General features: G+C 57.3%; 1 protein-coding gene across 1 annotated transcript; it reads right to left on the bottom strand.

The window, feature by feature from the left end:
• Positions 1–399: 399 nt before the first annotated feature.
• LHX4 (LIM homeobox 4) lies at positions 400–10,485 on the bottom strand. The gene is made up of 6 exons (XM_026042927.1): positions 10,404–10,485; positions 3,997–4,168; positions 1,957–2,159; positions 1,732–1,886; positions 862–1,036; positions 400–779 (listed from the first exon to the last, which is right to left on the bottom strand). The coding sequence occupies exons 1-6, from the start codon at positions 10,483–10,485 to the stop codon at positions 400–402; spliced, it is 1,167 nt and encodes a 388-aa protein (XP_025898712.1).
• Between the last annotated feature and the right edge of the window lie 3,255 nt (positions 10,486–13,740).

The raw sequence follows: 13,740 nt of genomic DNA, 5'->3' as shown, positions 1-13,740 counted from the left end.
TCATTTAGTCCTTTTCCTCCCACTTTTCTCCCCCCTGCACCTTTTTTTTCTCCTTTGCTCTCAGCTCTGCCCCAGCTCCTCAGCGCCCCGCCGCCTTGGCCACTGGCTGTACTGGGGGACAGGGAGCAGCCGCGGCGTCGCCGGTTTCACCCGGGTGGCCCGAGCCTCGCGGGCACCGCACGCAGCCCTGCCGGCAGCCATCCCCGCTCCTGGCACTAAAATAAACCCTTCTCCAATATATACTTCTCTTTGCGGCCTCCAAAAATAACTCTTGAAAACAGAGGCACGTCGGGGGCCGGGCGGCCGCCCGTCTCGGCCCCGCGCGTCGCTCCGTCTCCCAGCGGCTGTGCCTGCCGCCTCCCTTGTGCTTCCGGCCGGCGGCCCGCGGCGCCCGCACGCCTAGAAGGGGGGGTGATCCATGTCGTCCAGCCAGGAGGCCGGGCTGGTGGGGAAGTCCGGGTAGCCCACACTGCTGCCCGTGGAGATGTCGGAGGTGGGGCCGGGCGCCAGGGCCCGCAGCGCCGGGCCGCCCCCCGGCCCGCCGGCTGCCAGCGCCAGGCTGCCGTCCATGGCGTACTCCAGCAAGGGCGGTGGCACCGGCAGCGACGAGATGGACGAGGGCGACTGCGGCAGCCCGTAGGGGCTGCCGTCCCGCAAGTCCTGGTAGGGTTGGCCCGGGCCCTCCACCGGGAAGCCACCGTTGAGTAGCTGCCCGGCAGGTACCTCGGTGCCGCCGTACACCCGGTTAGCGTGGCCGAGCTCGGAGAGGATCTGGTCGTCTGCCGGGAGCAAGGAGGGGTGGTGGTGAGCGACCCGCGGGCGCCCCGGCCCCGCCGCCCGCCACCTGGCCGCGCCGCTCACCGCGGAAGCTGAGCTCGCTGTCGCTGACGCCGCAGTCCTCAGCCGAGCTCTCCTTCTCCAGCTTGCCGCCGCCGCCGCGGCTCCGCTTGACGCTCTTGTAGAACTGCCCCCAGCGGTGCCGCCCCGCATCCTTCTTCAAGCGCTTCTCCTTGGCCCGGCGGTTCTGGAACCAAACCTGGGCCCCGGTGCCCGCCATCACTGCCGCAGCACTGCCACCACCCCGCAGCACCCTGTCACCCCGGGACCTTGGCACTGCTCTGTCCCAGCACCACAATACCCAGCACCCCGACACCCTGGGACCCCAGCACCCTCAGTACCCCATCATGCCAAGCAGGCTAGCATCAGCTCCCAACAACCCCAGTATTCCAGGACCCTGTCATCCCAGCATGCCAAATAGCCCAGAATTCCAACTCTCCAGCGTCCCTGGACAGGAGCCCAGACACTTGGCACCCCCATCGCCAGCACCCTGTTCCCACTATATCCCAGCACCCAACACCCCAGCATCCTGGTAACCCTGCACGTCCATCTCCCTGGCATCCTCACATCCCAGCATTTCTGACACCCTCATATCCCAACCACCTGCATCCCAGCACCAGGTTACCCCCATATCCCAGCATCCCAGCACATCCCAGCACCCAGCACATCCAGATCCTCCATGCCTGACACATGGGGTCCTTTGCTATGGGCTGAACCTGCTTCCAGCTTGCAGGACCTTCATGATAGGTGTCAAGTGGGGCCCAAAGCTGGGCCTGGCTGCTCCTCACACACCCAAATGGAGGCAGTCCCGGTGCTACCCGCAGCATGTGCCATCGCCCGGCCACCACTTGGCTCAGTGGCCGAAGGAGAGGCCATGGGCCTCCCCAGCCTCACCTGCACCACCCTCATGTCGAGCCCTGTCTCGGAGGAGAGCTGCTCCCGCACGTGCCGGGCGGGCTTGGGCGAGTTCTTGTAGGCGTTCTTCAGCGTTTCCAGCTGCTTGGCCGTGATGGTGGTTCGGGGCCGTTTAGCACCTGCCTCCGAGTCGTCTGCAAGAGAGACACCAGCTTGCACCTAACCCAGCCCCGCAACGCCCGCCGAAACCGCGCCGCTGCCTACCGTTCTGCTTGGCTGTCTCATAGTCCTCCTTGCACACCAGCCGCCCATCCTCCATGAGGTAGAACTCATCGCCTGTGGCCAGCTGCCGGCTGCAGATGATGCAGGCGAAGCAGTGCAGGTGGTAGACGAAGTCCTGGGCCTTGCGCACCACCTGCGTGGGGGGGATGCCCTGCTGACAGGCCGTGCATTTTGTCCCGAAACGCCTGCAAGGAGAAGCGGTGGCCGTGAGCACCCCACAGGTCAGTGCCGGGGCTGACTGGGGCGGTGGGCGCAGAGCGGCCATGGGGCTGAGCATGGGCAACTCCTGACTCATATGGGGGTCCTCTGAGGGACCCAATCCACTGTGTGGGGAAAACAAAGGGTGAATCCTGCCTTCTTGGGGACAAACTGCAGGATACCAAGGCTCACGACACAGGCTGCAGAGCCAGGCGCAGCAACGCAGGCATAAGCCAAGTGGAGGAAGGCACCACAGGCAAAGGAGGAATCGCGATGGAAAACTTCCCTGCGGCGTTGGCAGCATGTGCTGAGCGCTGCCTTTCCCCCGGCACGCGGCCCCGTGTTGAACACGCGCGCCCTGCAGAGCGGAGCAAATCGATGCCGCGCGTCGCTGCCTCCGCGAGGAGCCCACCCAGGGCGCCGGCAGCCCCGGCGGCCAGCAAGTGCCTGGCTACAGCGCGGCCCCTCGAGGTGGCACCGCGAGGGACCGCGTCCCTGCTCGGCCGCCCGCCCTCAGATCAATGAGCAGTTGAAACCAAGGTGAAGCGCGTGAGCGAGTGGCTGCCGCCGAGCTATTGATTGGCACAAAATAATCTAGGCAGGACCTAATCTACGAAAGTCACTGATCCTTCGGCTCTAATTAACATTGATCACCTGCACCTTTTGGGCAACTATTTAAATGACTTGGAGATTAATAATCTGGGAAAACAGTGTGGGCGAAGCGTGGGTGCTGAGCCTGGAGCCCTGATAGGCTACAGCAGGACTGCAGAAGCCCTGCTGACTTTCACCTGGGCAGTTTTCAGCTTTATTAATGGCTCCTAATTATTTATCTGTGTTTATATCGCAGCTTCAAGGGGCAGCAGAGGAATTTAGAGGTGATGTTGGCTTTTGCAGGAGAGTCACTAAGGTGGGTTGAGATCCAGGAGCGGCCACCAGCCCTGGCAGTGAGGGAAGCAGCCGAGACAGGCGGGCACTAAGCTGGACTTGGGCGGCAGGGAAAGTCCTGCCGGGATTAGCGTGGGCCCGTAATCGCTCTTTAGCCGGGCGCCATGGGGTGCAGTCGGCTCGGCCTCAACGCCCACCTGGCCAGCGGGAGAGGCCACACATATGTGTCTTGAAAGTGTGAGGCCTCAGCCCTGCACCGGGATAATCCGCACCCTCAAAGGGGTGTTCCCAGCGGGCAGAGCCAAAGCGGCTTGTGGGGAAGGAGTTTTTCATCGGAAAAAGCATCATCCCAGGTTGCTGCATGCCCCAAGTGCAAACTGAGGTAAAGGTCTGGCACTACCAGGAGGGAAAAAAAGGAGAAAAGACAGAGAGCCGCAGCATGAGGAGAAGCGAGCAGCGGCGCTTGGAGCAGCGGCACCGGCTCCGTCTTTGTGCGGGTTTCTCCTGCCCTCTAGCTCCGAGCAGAGCGGCGCAGCGCAATTAGTGGGACAACCTGCTAGCCCAATTTGGCCTTAAAAATGTAATAGGGAAGTTGGGGTGGGGGTAGAGTGGGTGCAGGGGGAGAGAAGGGAGTATTAGAGAGATTTGGGTCTTTAAGAAGGTTAAATCCTGGCAAATAGCATCCAGCCTGTGGCAGCTCTAAAGCAGCAAAATTCCCTTTATTTAAATGGTTGGCCTTAAAAAAAAAAAAAAAAGAAAAAAAAAAAAAAAGAAAAGAAAAGATGTAAGAAGATTTTTGGAGAAACTGCACTCAAAAAACCCAGCCTGCTGCCCTTGCAATGTGGTGCCCGGCTCAGCCGTGCCCAGCGAGATCCCATGGCCGCCAGCAGGGCTGTGGCCTTGCTGGGCCCCGCGGGCGGCCGTGGCGTGGGGACTCACTTGAAGAAGTCCTCCTTGCAGTAGACGCTGCCAGCGCGGGAGAAGCAGCGGTCGGCCAGCTGCACCTGGCAGTCGGCACACTTGAGGCAGGAGCTGTGCCAGTGGCGGTCCAGGACCTTCAGGATGAACTTGTCCAGGATGTGCTGGTTGCAGCCGGCGCACTGGGGAATCTCTGCAGGGGCGGGCAGTGGGAGAGAAGAGCAGCATCAGCACCCACAGCGCCAGTGCACCGCGACCAGCCCCTTCACAAACCCCTAGCTGGCGCAGCACCTTACAGAGCCAAGCGTCACCCCCAGATGTCCCATAGATGTACTGCAACCTGCCACCTTGCTGGTGTCCTGGAGTCTCTTCCCTTGCGGTCCTTCACCAAAGACATGGGCCTTCTGGGCTTCCCCACCCTGGCTTTTAGGCCACTGCTAGCCCTCTGCCCTGCACTTACCCCATGGACTCTCAGCCAGGCGGCCCCCTGGCCCACTTCTTCCTCTGGGGTGGCCTCTTGGCACCCCCATTGCTCCCCCACAGCGGGCTCCTGGCCCACAGGCTCCCCTGCTGCAGCGAGGACCTCCCATGGGGTCTGCCTGGATGTACCCCCATAGAAGAGCCTCGAGCCTGATCCACCTATGTCCCTTCCAGGGTGTCCCCACAGACTGGACAGGAGCTGCTGCACAGAGAGGACCTGGTCACAGTCGGCTGTTCTGGGCGTCCCCGGCCACGCTCAGGACAGGAGCTGGGATAGCGGGCAGGGATTTGGACGAGTTACCGCAAACTCAGTCTCTGTTGGCAACACCCTGCCTGCTCTGAGACAGGGCCCAGGGGGCTCCCGGCCCTAAGGCCTCTCTCCAGGCATGGGTCTCCTCCACCGCAAGGGTAAGGGCAGCCTCACAGGATGAGGAGCAGGGAAGTGCTGCCAGGAGCCACGTGCCCACCAGGCATCCGGCCTGGGGCAGCACCGGCTGGCCAGGCGGTGCAACAGGACCTCTGGCCTGGGACACATCAGCAGAGCCAGCCCCATCCGGGGCATGTCCCACCGCAGGGGACACCCACCACCCCCATCCCGCCGCTCCTCCGAAGCACAGACACACACATGCAGGGACACACGACCATGGGCGCAAGGTGACTGTCCCTCCTCCCTGGCTCTTGCCCTGCTCGACTCCTCCCTATGCAGGTGTCTGCTTGCCAGTACTGTGGTCCTGGGAACAATTAGCCTGAGCGGAGCTCAGAGGATGCTGGAGAGGGATGGCACCTTTGGGAGACAAGGAGCCAGCATCTCCCAAGCCCTGCCCTGGGAGGTCCCTTCCCAGCTGTCCCTCTACCCCGTCGCCAGTCTTTTCTCCCAGAGCTTTGCACCCCTCTGTAAAGTTATATAAACACCCAGCCACCCAGCTCCATATACAACGACTGCCAAGAGATGGGCAGCTTATAGACATCAGAATGGCTGGGTGCTCATCTCCGTTTGGATGCGGCCACTGCTGCGAGTAAACAGGCAGCGCTGTAAAAGTCTGTGAGAGCAGCTTGCGCAGGCGAAGCGATGCACCGACGGCTGACACACGCGCCAGCAACAAGATTGATTTTGGAAAAAAGAAATAAAAAACATTCCTCAAGCTGAGAGTAATAGCCCAGGAGATGTTTATGCATGAGGTCTGCCTCCCGCTCGTGCCGGGAGCGCCCGTGCCGGCAGAGCGGCTGACAGGAAATATCTGCTCTCCTTTTTTTAACGCGAGCACAAATCCCACGCAGGATTAGGAGCTACTCTATTGTAGCCAAACGGAGTAGCTGAGCTGATTGGCTTCTTTATGGCGTGGCATTAAAAAAAGCCCTCGTGCACATCAGCTTATGAGAGGCAGCCCACAAGGAGAGGAGAAACCCAAGGGGGACACACGGACACCAGGGCTGGACGAGAGGCTTGTGGAGCCCATGAACCTGACAAGCACAAGACGGGGACCTGTCGTCTTCACTCCCAATGTGCTGCGGGGCCAGAGCAACCCCACGGCCCCGACTTCAGAGCAGCGAATCCAGCTCAGCCCCCGCATGTGGAAACGGCCGTGGTGAAAAGGGGGGACATGAGCTCATCTGCCCTAAGGAGCACTGTGGGGAAAGGGGGATGGGGAAAGGAAGGGGGTGAAAACGGGAGGAAAGAGAAGAGGGAGAAAAAAAGGAACAGAAGGAAAATTCAAAAAAGGGAAAATAAAATGAAAATAAGAAGGGAAATAAGAAAGAAAGGAAGAGGGAAAGGGAAAGAAAAAATGGAAGAGGGGAAAAGGGAAAGAAGAAAGGAAGAGGGGAAAGGGAAAGAAAAATAGGAAGCAGGAAGGAAAAGAAAAAAGGAAGAGGAGAAAAGTGAAATAAAACAGAGGAGGAGGGAAAGGGAAAGAAAAAGGAAGAGGACAAAAGAGGAGAATAAAGAAGGAGGAAAGGAAGGAAGGAAGAGGTAAAAAGAAAGAAAGGAAGAAATAAAAATGAAATAACATGAAAAGAGGAGAAAAGAGAAAGGGGAAAAAGTCGAAAAGTAAGAGAGGGGAAAAGGGAGGAAAAAGAAAGGGGGGAAGGGTGAAAAAAAGAAATGGGGAAAAGAGAGAAAAACAGAGAGGGAGAAGGGAGGAAAAAGAGAGGGAAAGGGAGAAAAAAATAAAGGGAGAAAAAAGAAAAAAGAAGAAGGGGAAAATAAAAAAAAAAGGATGAGAGATAAAAAGGAAGTGGGAAAGGGAAATAAAAATGAAGAGCGGAAAAAGAATAAAAAAGAAGAGGGGAAATGGGCAAAGAAAAAAGCAAAAAAAAAAGAAGAGGGGAAAGAAACAAAAGAGAAAAAAGAAAGAACAGAAAGAGAAATGGGAAAAGGAGAAGTAAAAATTAAAGGAAAAAAGGAATAGTGAAAAAATAAAAGGGAAGAGGCAAAAAAAGAGAAAGAAAAAAGAAACAGAAAAAAAAAGAGAGGGCAAAAAAGGGGCAAACAATGGAAATGGGAGAGAAAAAAAAAAAAAAAAAAAAAAAGCAGACACTATATGTAAAAAATAGTTACCCTGAGAATGAAGACTATTTGAGCACATCCAAACATCCAAAAATTATATTGTCATTTTCTGAAGAAATATTACTAAAACACTCTTTAGGATACTGATAGGTACCGCTAGTGAAATCAGTTTATTTCACAATTTATCAGAATAGTTATTTACAGCCAGAATTAACTGGCCTTCGGACCACATTTATTGCTGATCTTTAAGTCTGCTGCAATAATGACAGTAGAATAAATTAAATCAATGTATACATAGATTGCATAGGTCCCTCTTCTTCTTGCTCCAAAAAAAGTGAGATTATTGCACATGTGAATAATCAAGTCTGTCTTTCTGGTACATTTCTGCTCTCACTAACGCCACTGCTGCCACCAACAACAGCTGCATTTCCCAAATTTTATTTGTTAATCCCAATTCGGAGACTTATCAAAAATGTACAGCTTGATGAGGGCACGTGGCACAAAACCCTTTCCAGGCAGGTGTATTTCTTGCAATTAAAGAGTAAAGCTTTTCCATTTATTTTGTAGATATACTGATATATACACATATTTTTATATTCACACACGCTCGCTAGTTGGCCAACACGGGAGCTCCCTCGTTCTCACACACAGTGCAGTTCTGCGGCAGCACCGCAGTTTCATTTCGATAAACAAAAACCTCAACAAATGTTTCAATATCTTCCTCCAAATTAAATAATAATGATAATAATAAAGAAATAAAAAGCGCAGACGAGCGAGGGGGGGGGTTTGCTGCACACGCTGGTAGAGGGGAGCAGCTCTAGGGAGCAGCTTTTGCTCCTTTTCCTCTTGGCACGTTTAGTGGGGGGAATGCTCCGGGAATTTCTATCCAATTCCCAGCTCGGAGCAGCCCCAGCCCCCGAGCCGCCCCGTCCTACGGCGACCGCAGGGACAGACGGACAGACGGCACAATCTGACTCGAGCTCTCTGTTTCCAAAGGGATTTTTTTTTTTTTTTCCTGAGGGGAAGGGAGAGTCCCCTGCTTTTCGGGTCTGTCCCAAAGGCGTACCCTAGCCGTGCACTATAGTAGGTCGGCAGCTAGATAGATATGTATGTATGTGTATATGTGTGTATATATGTGTGTGTGTGTGTGTGTGTATATATGCGCGGTTTATAAACAGCAGCTCCATCTTTACATCATGGTATCTCTGACCAAAAATATGTATTTTTTCAGTAATATATATATAACATATATATATAATATATTATATATAACAGTTATTTTTATATATATATATATATATATATATAAACGACGGTAACGAAAGGAAACTCGCGGGGAGCGCGCTCGCCTCGGCGGAGCCCGTTCCCGCCGCGCCGGGGCCGCGCTCCCGCCCGGACCCTGCGAGCCCCGCGCCGCGCTTGCAGCCGCGCCGGTTAATTAACCTCTTTATTCGTTATTTGGTTTTATTTTGCCGGGGGGCTCCCCCAACGATTTGCGCGAGGAAGAGGAGGAGGAGGAGGAGTGGATCATTCCTGCACAAGCGAGGAGCCTCCCGCTCGTTCCGCTGCACCGCAGCCTGCAAACGACTTTCCCAGCGCCAATTAATCAAACTCCCCTCCGAGACCTTTGGACAGAGGTTGCTCCTGCTGTCTCTACCCGGGCACCGTTCCCACAGGCTTTGGCAGAAGTTTTGCCTCAGTAAGATTTGCAAAACCGTAACGATAATTAATATTATTAATAGCGCGGGCGGCGCGGGGCTGCAGCCGAGCGCGGAGCTGCCCGCGGCCCGGGGAACGCGGCGCTCCGGAAGCTCCGTCCCTCCGCGCTTAAGGATCCTCGGTGGTGCTTAAATGGAGGGAGAAACCTGGGCTTTAAGAGCAACTAGGAATTAAAACGCTGGGTGTTTCTCTCGACAGCGCAGCCAGTGAGGCAGAGGCCTCCCCGATCTTTCTATTTTTTTTCCCAAATCGGGGGCTCCCCCACTTCCAGGAGAAGGAGGCGCTGCTGGGACGATGCCCCCGGCGCAGCTGGATTTTCCCCGGCTCCAAAGGGCCCCGTGTCACCCGCGCCAGATCTGGCCCCACACGCGGGATCCCGCAGGGAGGCCACGGCCCCGAGCGTGCGGCGGCCACGAGCGAGGGGAGAGCTAGCTCTTCCCCACAGACAGCAGCGAAACTTTCCTAGAACCCCCCTCACAAATTACCTTTATACCCTTTTTTGTGCTTCAATTAATAACAATTTTATATATATACACACACACACATATATATATATTTAAACTGTTCGATTATTTACTCCCTCAAATAATCTTTCCCTATGGAAATGGCACGGAGAAGGGTCAAGCTGCGCTCAGGAGCCAAAGCGGAGGTTTTGCCGGGCTGGTCGCTGCTCCGACGTCATTTGGGCACCTTATTTCTTGCCCAGTCCAATTTTCTGGCCCTTCGGGACCACGGCAGCAAATGTTATGTGGGGTCGGAAGGGAGTCCTGTGGCTGCGCTGCCGCTGGGTCTATCTCCCTTCCCCTCTCCGAGTTTCTCCTCTGCTCTGGCGCAGTGGGATAAGGTCGAACACGCGAATTTAGCACGTTAGAAACGAAAAAAAAAAAAAAAAAAAAAAAAAAAAAAAAAAAAAAAAAAGAAAAAAAAAGAAAAAAAAAAAAAAAGGAAGGAAAAAAAAAATATAGGAAAAAGCAGCCAAAGCAGGGATGGAGGCGAGGAAGAGGGAGCAGTGGCCCTGCCTTCACGGCAGTCCCGGCGCTCGCATGTGGTACTGGCCGGAATCTCCGGGAATAAAAATCAAATAAATAAAGACCGAAAACGAATTAACGGCGACCGGGGCCGGGTTCGCGCCGTTGGGGAGTCCCCGAGAACCCTGGGGCAGGGGCCCCCTAAACCGAGGGGGTCTCATCGCCCCCAGCCCGCGTCTCAGCGCGGTGCCCGGCGCAGGGTGCGCGGCCTGGGCGCGGAGGGGGCACCCGTACAGCGGGGCTGCCCGCAGGAGCCTGCGGGGCCCGATGGGCGCGGGGTAAGGGAAGGCAGGTCCCCCCCGCTCCCTAAAAACGCCGTTGACCCCGGCCGGGCACCCCCGCGCGAAGCGCCGAACCCTCGCGGCCCCGCATGTCGCGACACATGGGATGTCGCCGCGGGGAGCACTGCCGCGCACATTGACACGCGTGGCCCGCCCAGCCGCCCCTGCAGCCGCTGTCCGACGGCGCGGCCGCTGCGCACCCCGTGGTGCCGCTCTCCGCACCGCTCACTCCCACGTCGGCGGCTCTCAACGCTACTGTACAGGGGGAAAATGCATACATATACACATACATATGCATACACACACGGACTTATAGACGTAGAATAAAGGAAGTCGCCTACGCGGACGCAGCCCCCGGCGCATCCCGCCTCCCGCTCGCCCGGCCGCGGCAGGGAAGGAGCGTCGCGTCCTTACGTTGCACGGGCACGGGCACGCCGAGCATCTCCGGGAGCCCCTTGACGGCCCCGTCGGCGGCGAGCGCGGAGCTCTGCATCATGTTATTGCCACGGGGCGGCACGGAGCGAGCGGACGGCGGCGGGAGCCGCGCGGCTCCTCGCACCTCCGCGCCCGCGAGCCGGGGCCGGGCCGGGCCGTACGAGGCCGCTCCGCTCCGCACCGGGCCGGGCCACTCCGGACCGCGCCACCCGCCTTTGATTCATTCACACTGCGGGGAGCGCGCCTGACGTCACCGGCCCCGCAGGGGGGCGGGGCAAGCCGCCCCCCGACAGCCAATCGCCACGTCGGAGTGCACCGGGGGCGGGGCTTGGAGGCCCTCGGAGGTGGGGCTTGAGGGCCCTAGGGGGCGGGGTCTGCGCGGAAGGGGCGGGGTCTTCCCGGTGCCCCGCCCCGGCGGCTAGAAAATGAGGCGGGGGGAAGGGACACGGCTCTGTCGCGGCAGGCGCTGTCGCGACATGGAAGCGGGAGAGGCGACATGGAAGCATGTCCCCGTGCGGGTGGGATACTGATCTGACCTGACCCCCCCACTCCAACACCTTTTTCCCCCCAGACAAACCCAGTCCTGGAGGTTAAAGTAGTGACCAAAACAGTAATAATCATTCTTGGCATTTTTATTAGTTATTATATTATTATCGTTATTTATTATTAGCTGAAGGTGGGGGAAAAAAAGGGAGAAAAGAAAGCATTTTTACGTTGCACTGACACATTGAGAATATGTAACTATGCCATAACACTAGGAATAATTAAAATTTTTGTCATAAAAGAGCCAGCAGCCAGAGGCTGGGGAAGGAGCAGGGGCTGCAGGAGCCCGGAGGGAGCAGGGAGGCGCTGGGGGAGGCCCGGGCCGGGCGGTGGGTGCCGCCGGCGGCGGGAGCGGGGCCGCACGGCAGGCGCTGCAGTGCTGCAGAGCACCTCATCAATCAGCGCGCGGAGGCAGGGAGCCGCCACGAGGTCCCCGGGCTGCAAAAAAAACCTGCAACCCCCAAGCGAGTCCTTTACTGAACATCCGCAAAGAACGGAGTGTCTGCGCCGGGGGATCACCCCATCTTCCCAGCAAAACGCCAGCTGGCCGCTCTGCCAGAGACCGGCGCACGCTCGTTGCAGCAGTGAGGCCCCTCCGAGGCGTCAGCATGGACGGGTGCCCCTTTGCCCCCCTTGCCTTTGTGGTGCTCTTTCCCTAATGCCAGCACCCCTGGCCGCCAGCTTGCCCCTCCACTTGCGGCTCCTGCTGATTTATCACCCGTCCACCCGGTGCTCAGGCCCCCCCGCTCTGCGGGGAATCCAATTTTCATTCATTTTTCCGCTCTGCCAGATTGATACAGACCCTGCCGCCCCGGGCCCTATCACTCATCGCAGCCCTGCGGGAGCTCCCAGGGAAGGACCTCCCAGCCCATCCTCGCGCTACGGCCTCATCCAACGGCCGTCTCAGTCCGAGCACCGAGCTGCTTTGGGCGGCTGCCCTGCCAGATCCCGCTTCTCACCAGCCTCACGCCTCCCAGCCCTGTGGTTGAGCCTGACATGTGGGGAAAGACCTCAAGCCACTGGGCAGAGCAAAAGGGCACAAAATCTCTCTAAACAGACAAAAACAGGTATATACTTTATATATATAATATATATATATTTATATATATACACATATATGTATATGTACATATATGTGTGTGTGTGTGTTAGCTCTGAGTGTCATTATTAGTTCTGTCAGCAAGATAGTGGCTTCCGTAGAATGAGTTTGCCAGGACTCAGTCAGGTGTCACAGCAAGTGGAGGATCACCTGATCCCACTGGATCCAGGAGGGTCCCCCCAAGGAAAACAGCTCCCCCTGGCCCAGAGCAGCCCCCACGGAGACGCGTCCCCACTTACCGATGGCGCCCGGGATGGACCCCGTGCAGGCAGGGCCCACGGCAGCGACGCTCTGCTCTGTACCGGGGCTGGGGAGGAGGTCCTGTCGGCCGGGGGGGGGATGCGGGGGCTTCCCAGGAAATTCAATTGCACCGGGGGCAAATGCTATTAGGGAATAGCCAGCAGCTCCCAACAGCCCGTGGCCATTTAGGTAATTAGCGGTGGGCTTGGCTCCCCCTCCCGCATGTTCAGCTCGGCGGAGGCTCCCTCAGGAGAGCTGGGGACCCAGGATGCACCATCCCGCCAGGAGCCCTGGGGAGCTGCCTGAGATGCTCTCCCCCCACCCCAGGACTCCCCAGTGATCCCTGGCTGCTCCCTCTGGCGCACCCCGGCACCTCAGCCCCGCTCCGCACGGGAGGATGGGGACGGCCCCAAACAGGATTACAGAAAGGCTCTTTGCCCGACTCCCTTTTCTCCTGCAGCCACAGGCGGCTTTCGCACCCCGGCCCTCTAAATCTCTCCCTGGTCGTGCCGGGGAGGCTAATCCCAGCCCAGCTCCCTGCAGCTCGCACTAACCCCGTGCCGTCCCAGCAGCGCTAATCCTGGCCCGGCAGCGGCTCCGCGACGGAGACGGCTGGGCCAGCAACCTGTCCTGCAGCGAGCAAGCCAGCCCACCGGCTCCCCTGGGGTTATCCACGCTGCGGATGAGCCTGGGGGAAACCAGGCTGCGAGGGAGCTTTGCAGGCAGCAGAGACCTCCCACACTCATGACACCTACAGCATCTTGGTCAGGCTGAGGCACCTGTCCATAGCAGCCAGCTGCATCCAGGGCTGTTGGAGCTGGATGAAGGTGTGAAGGACACTGAGGGATAAAGAAGGATGGAGGAAGCAGCCAGATGCTGCGGCCAGGCGAGGGAGGAGGGCGCTGGAGCGGCCAAAGGCTCCTGGAGAGCCCCAAGAGCCAGTGGCTTCTCTCCCACCTGAGCAAAGTGAAGATATCAAGAAAAAGGCTCCAAATCGGATTGACACCCCCCGCTCACCCCTCCCTCTAATAAAGTTTATTATCAGCTGGTCTCTAATCCTTTTAAATCCCCTGTGCTGGGGGAAGGGCTGGGATTAGGGGAGGGCAGCATAATCCCAATGAATTTGTTACAGGGGGATTTAGGCAGCGCCAGGAGAGCAGATGGCTCCAGACCTGGCTCTGGAAAACAACCATTTTCCTTAATGATTCGTAACAAGGATAAAAAGGCAGGGAGAAATGGGGCCAGGGAGGCAGAGTTGAGCCGCGGTCTGCCATTCCCAGTTTTATTCCTCTGGACAACTTCTTTTCCAGCAGGAGCTCCACAACCCCTTGGTTTCCCAGTGCTGTCGGCGACTCTGGGCCAGGCGGACACTGCGAATGGGATGAGGCAGCACAGCAGCACCCATGTTGGCAAAAATAATTTATTGCACTACAA

Source organism: Nothoprocta perdicaria, unplaced genomic scaffold (genome assembly GCF_003342845.1).
Source record: "Nothoprocta perdicaria isolate Ctin4 unplaced genomic scaffold, notPer1 scaffold_318, whole genome shotgun sequence".
Classification (NCBI taxonomy): Eukaryota; Metazoa; Chordata; class Aves; order Tinamiformes; family Tinamidae; genus Nothoprocta; species Nothoprocta perdicaria.
Note: the sequence above shows the minus strand (reverse complement) of the source record. Positions and strands in the feature narration are given on the sequence as shown.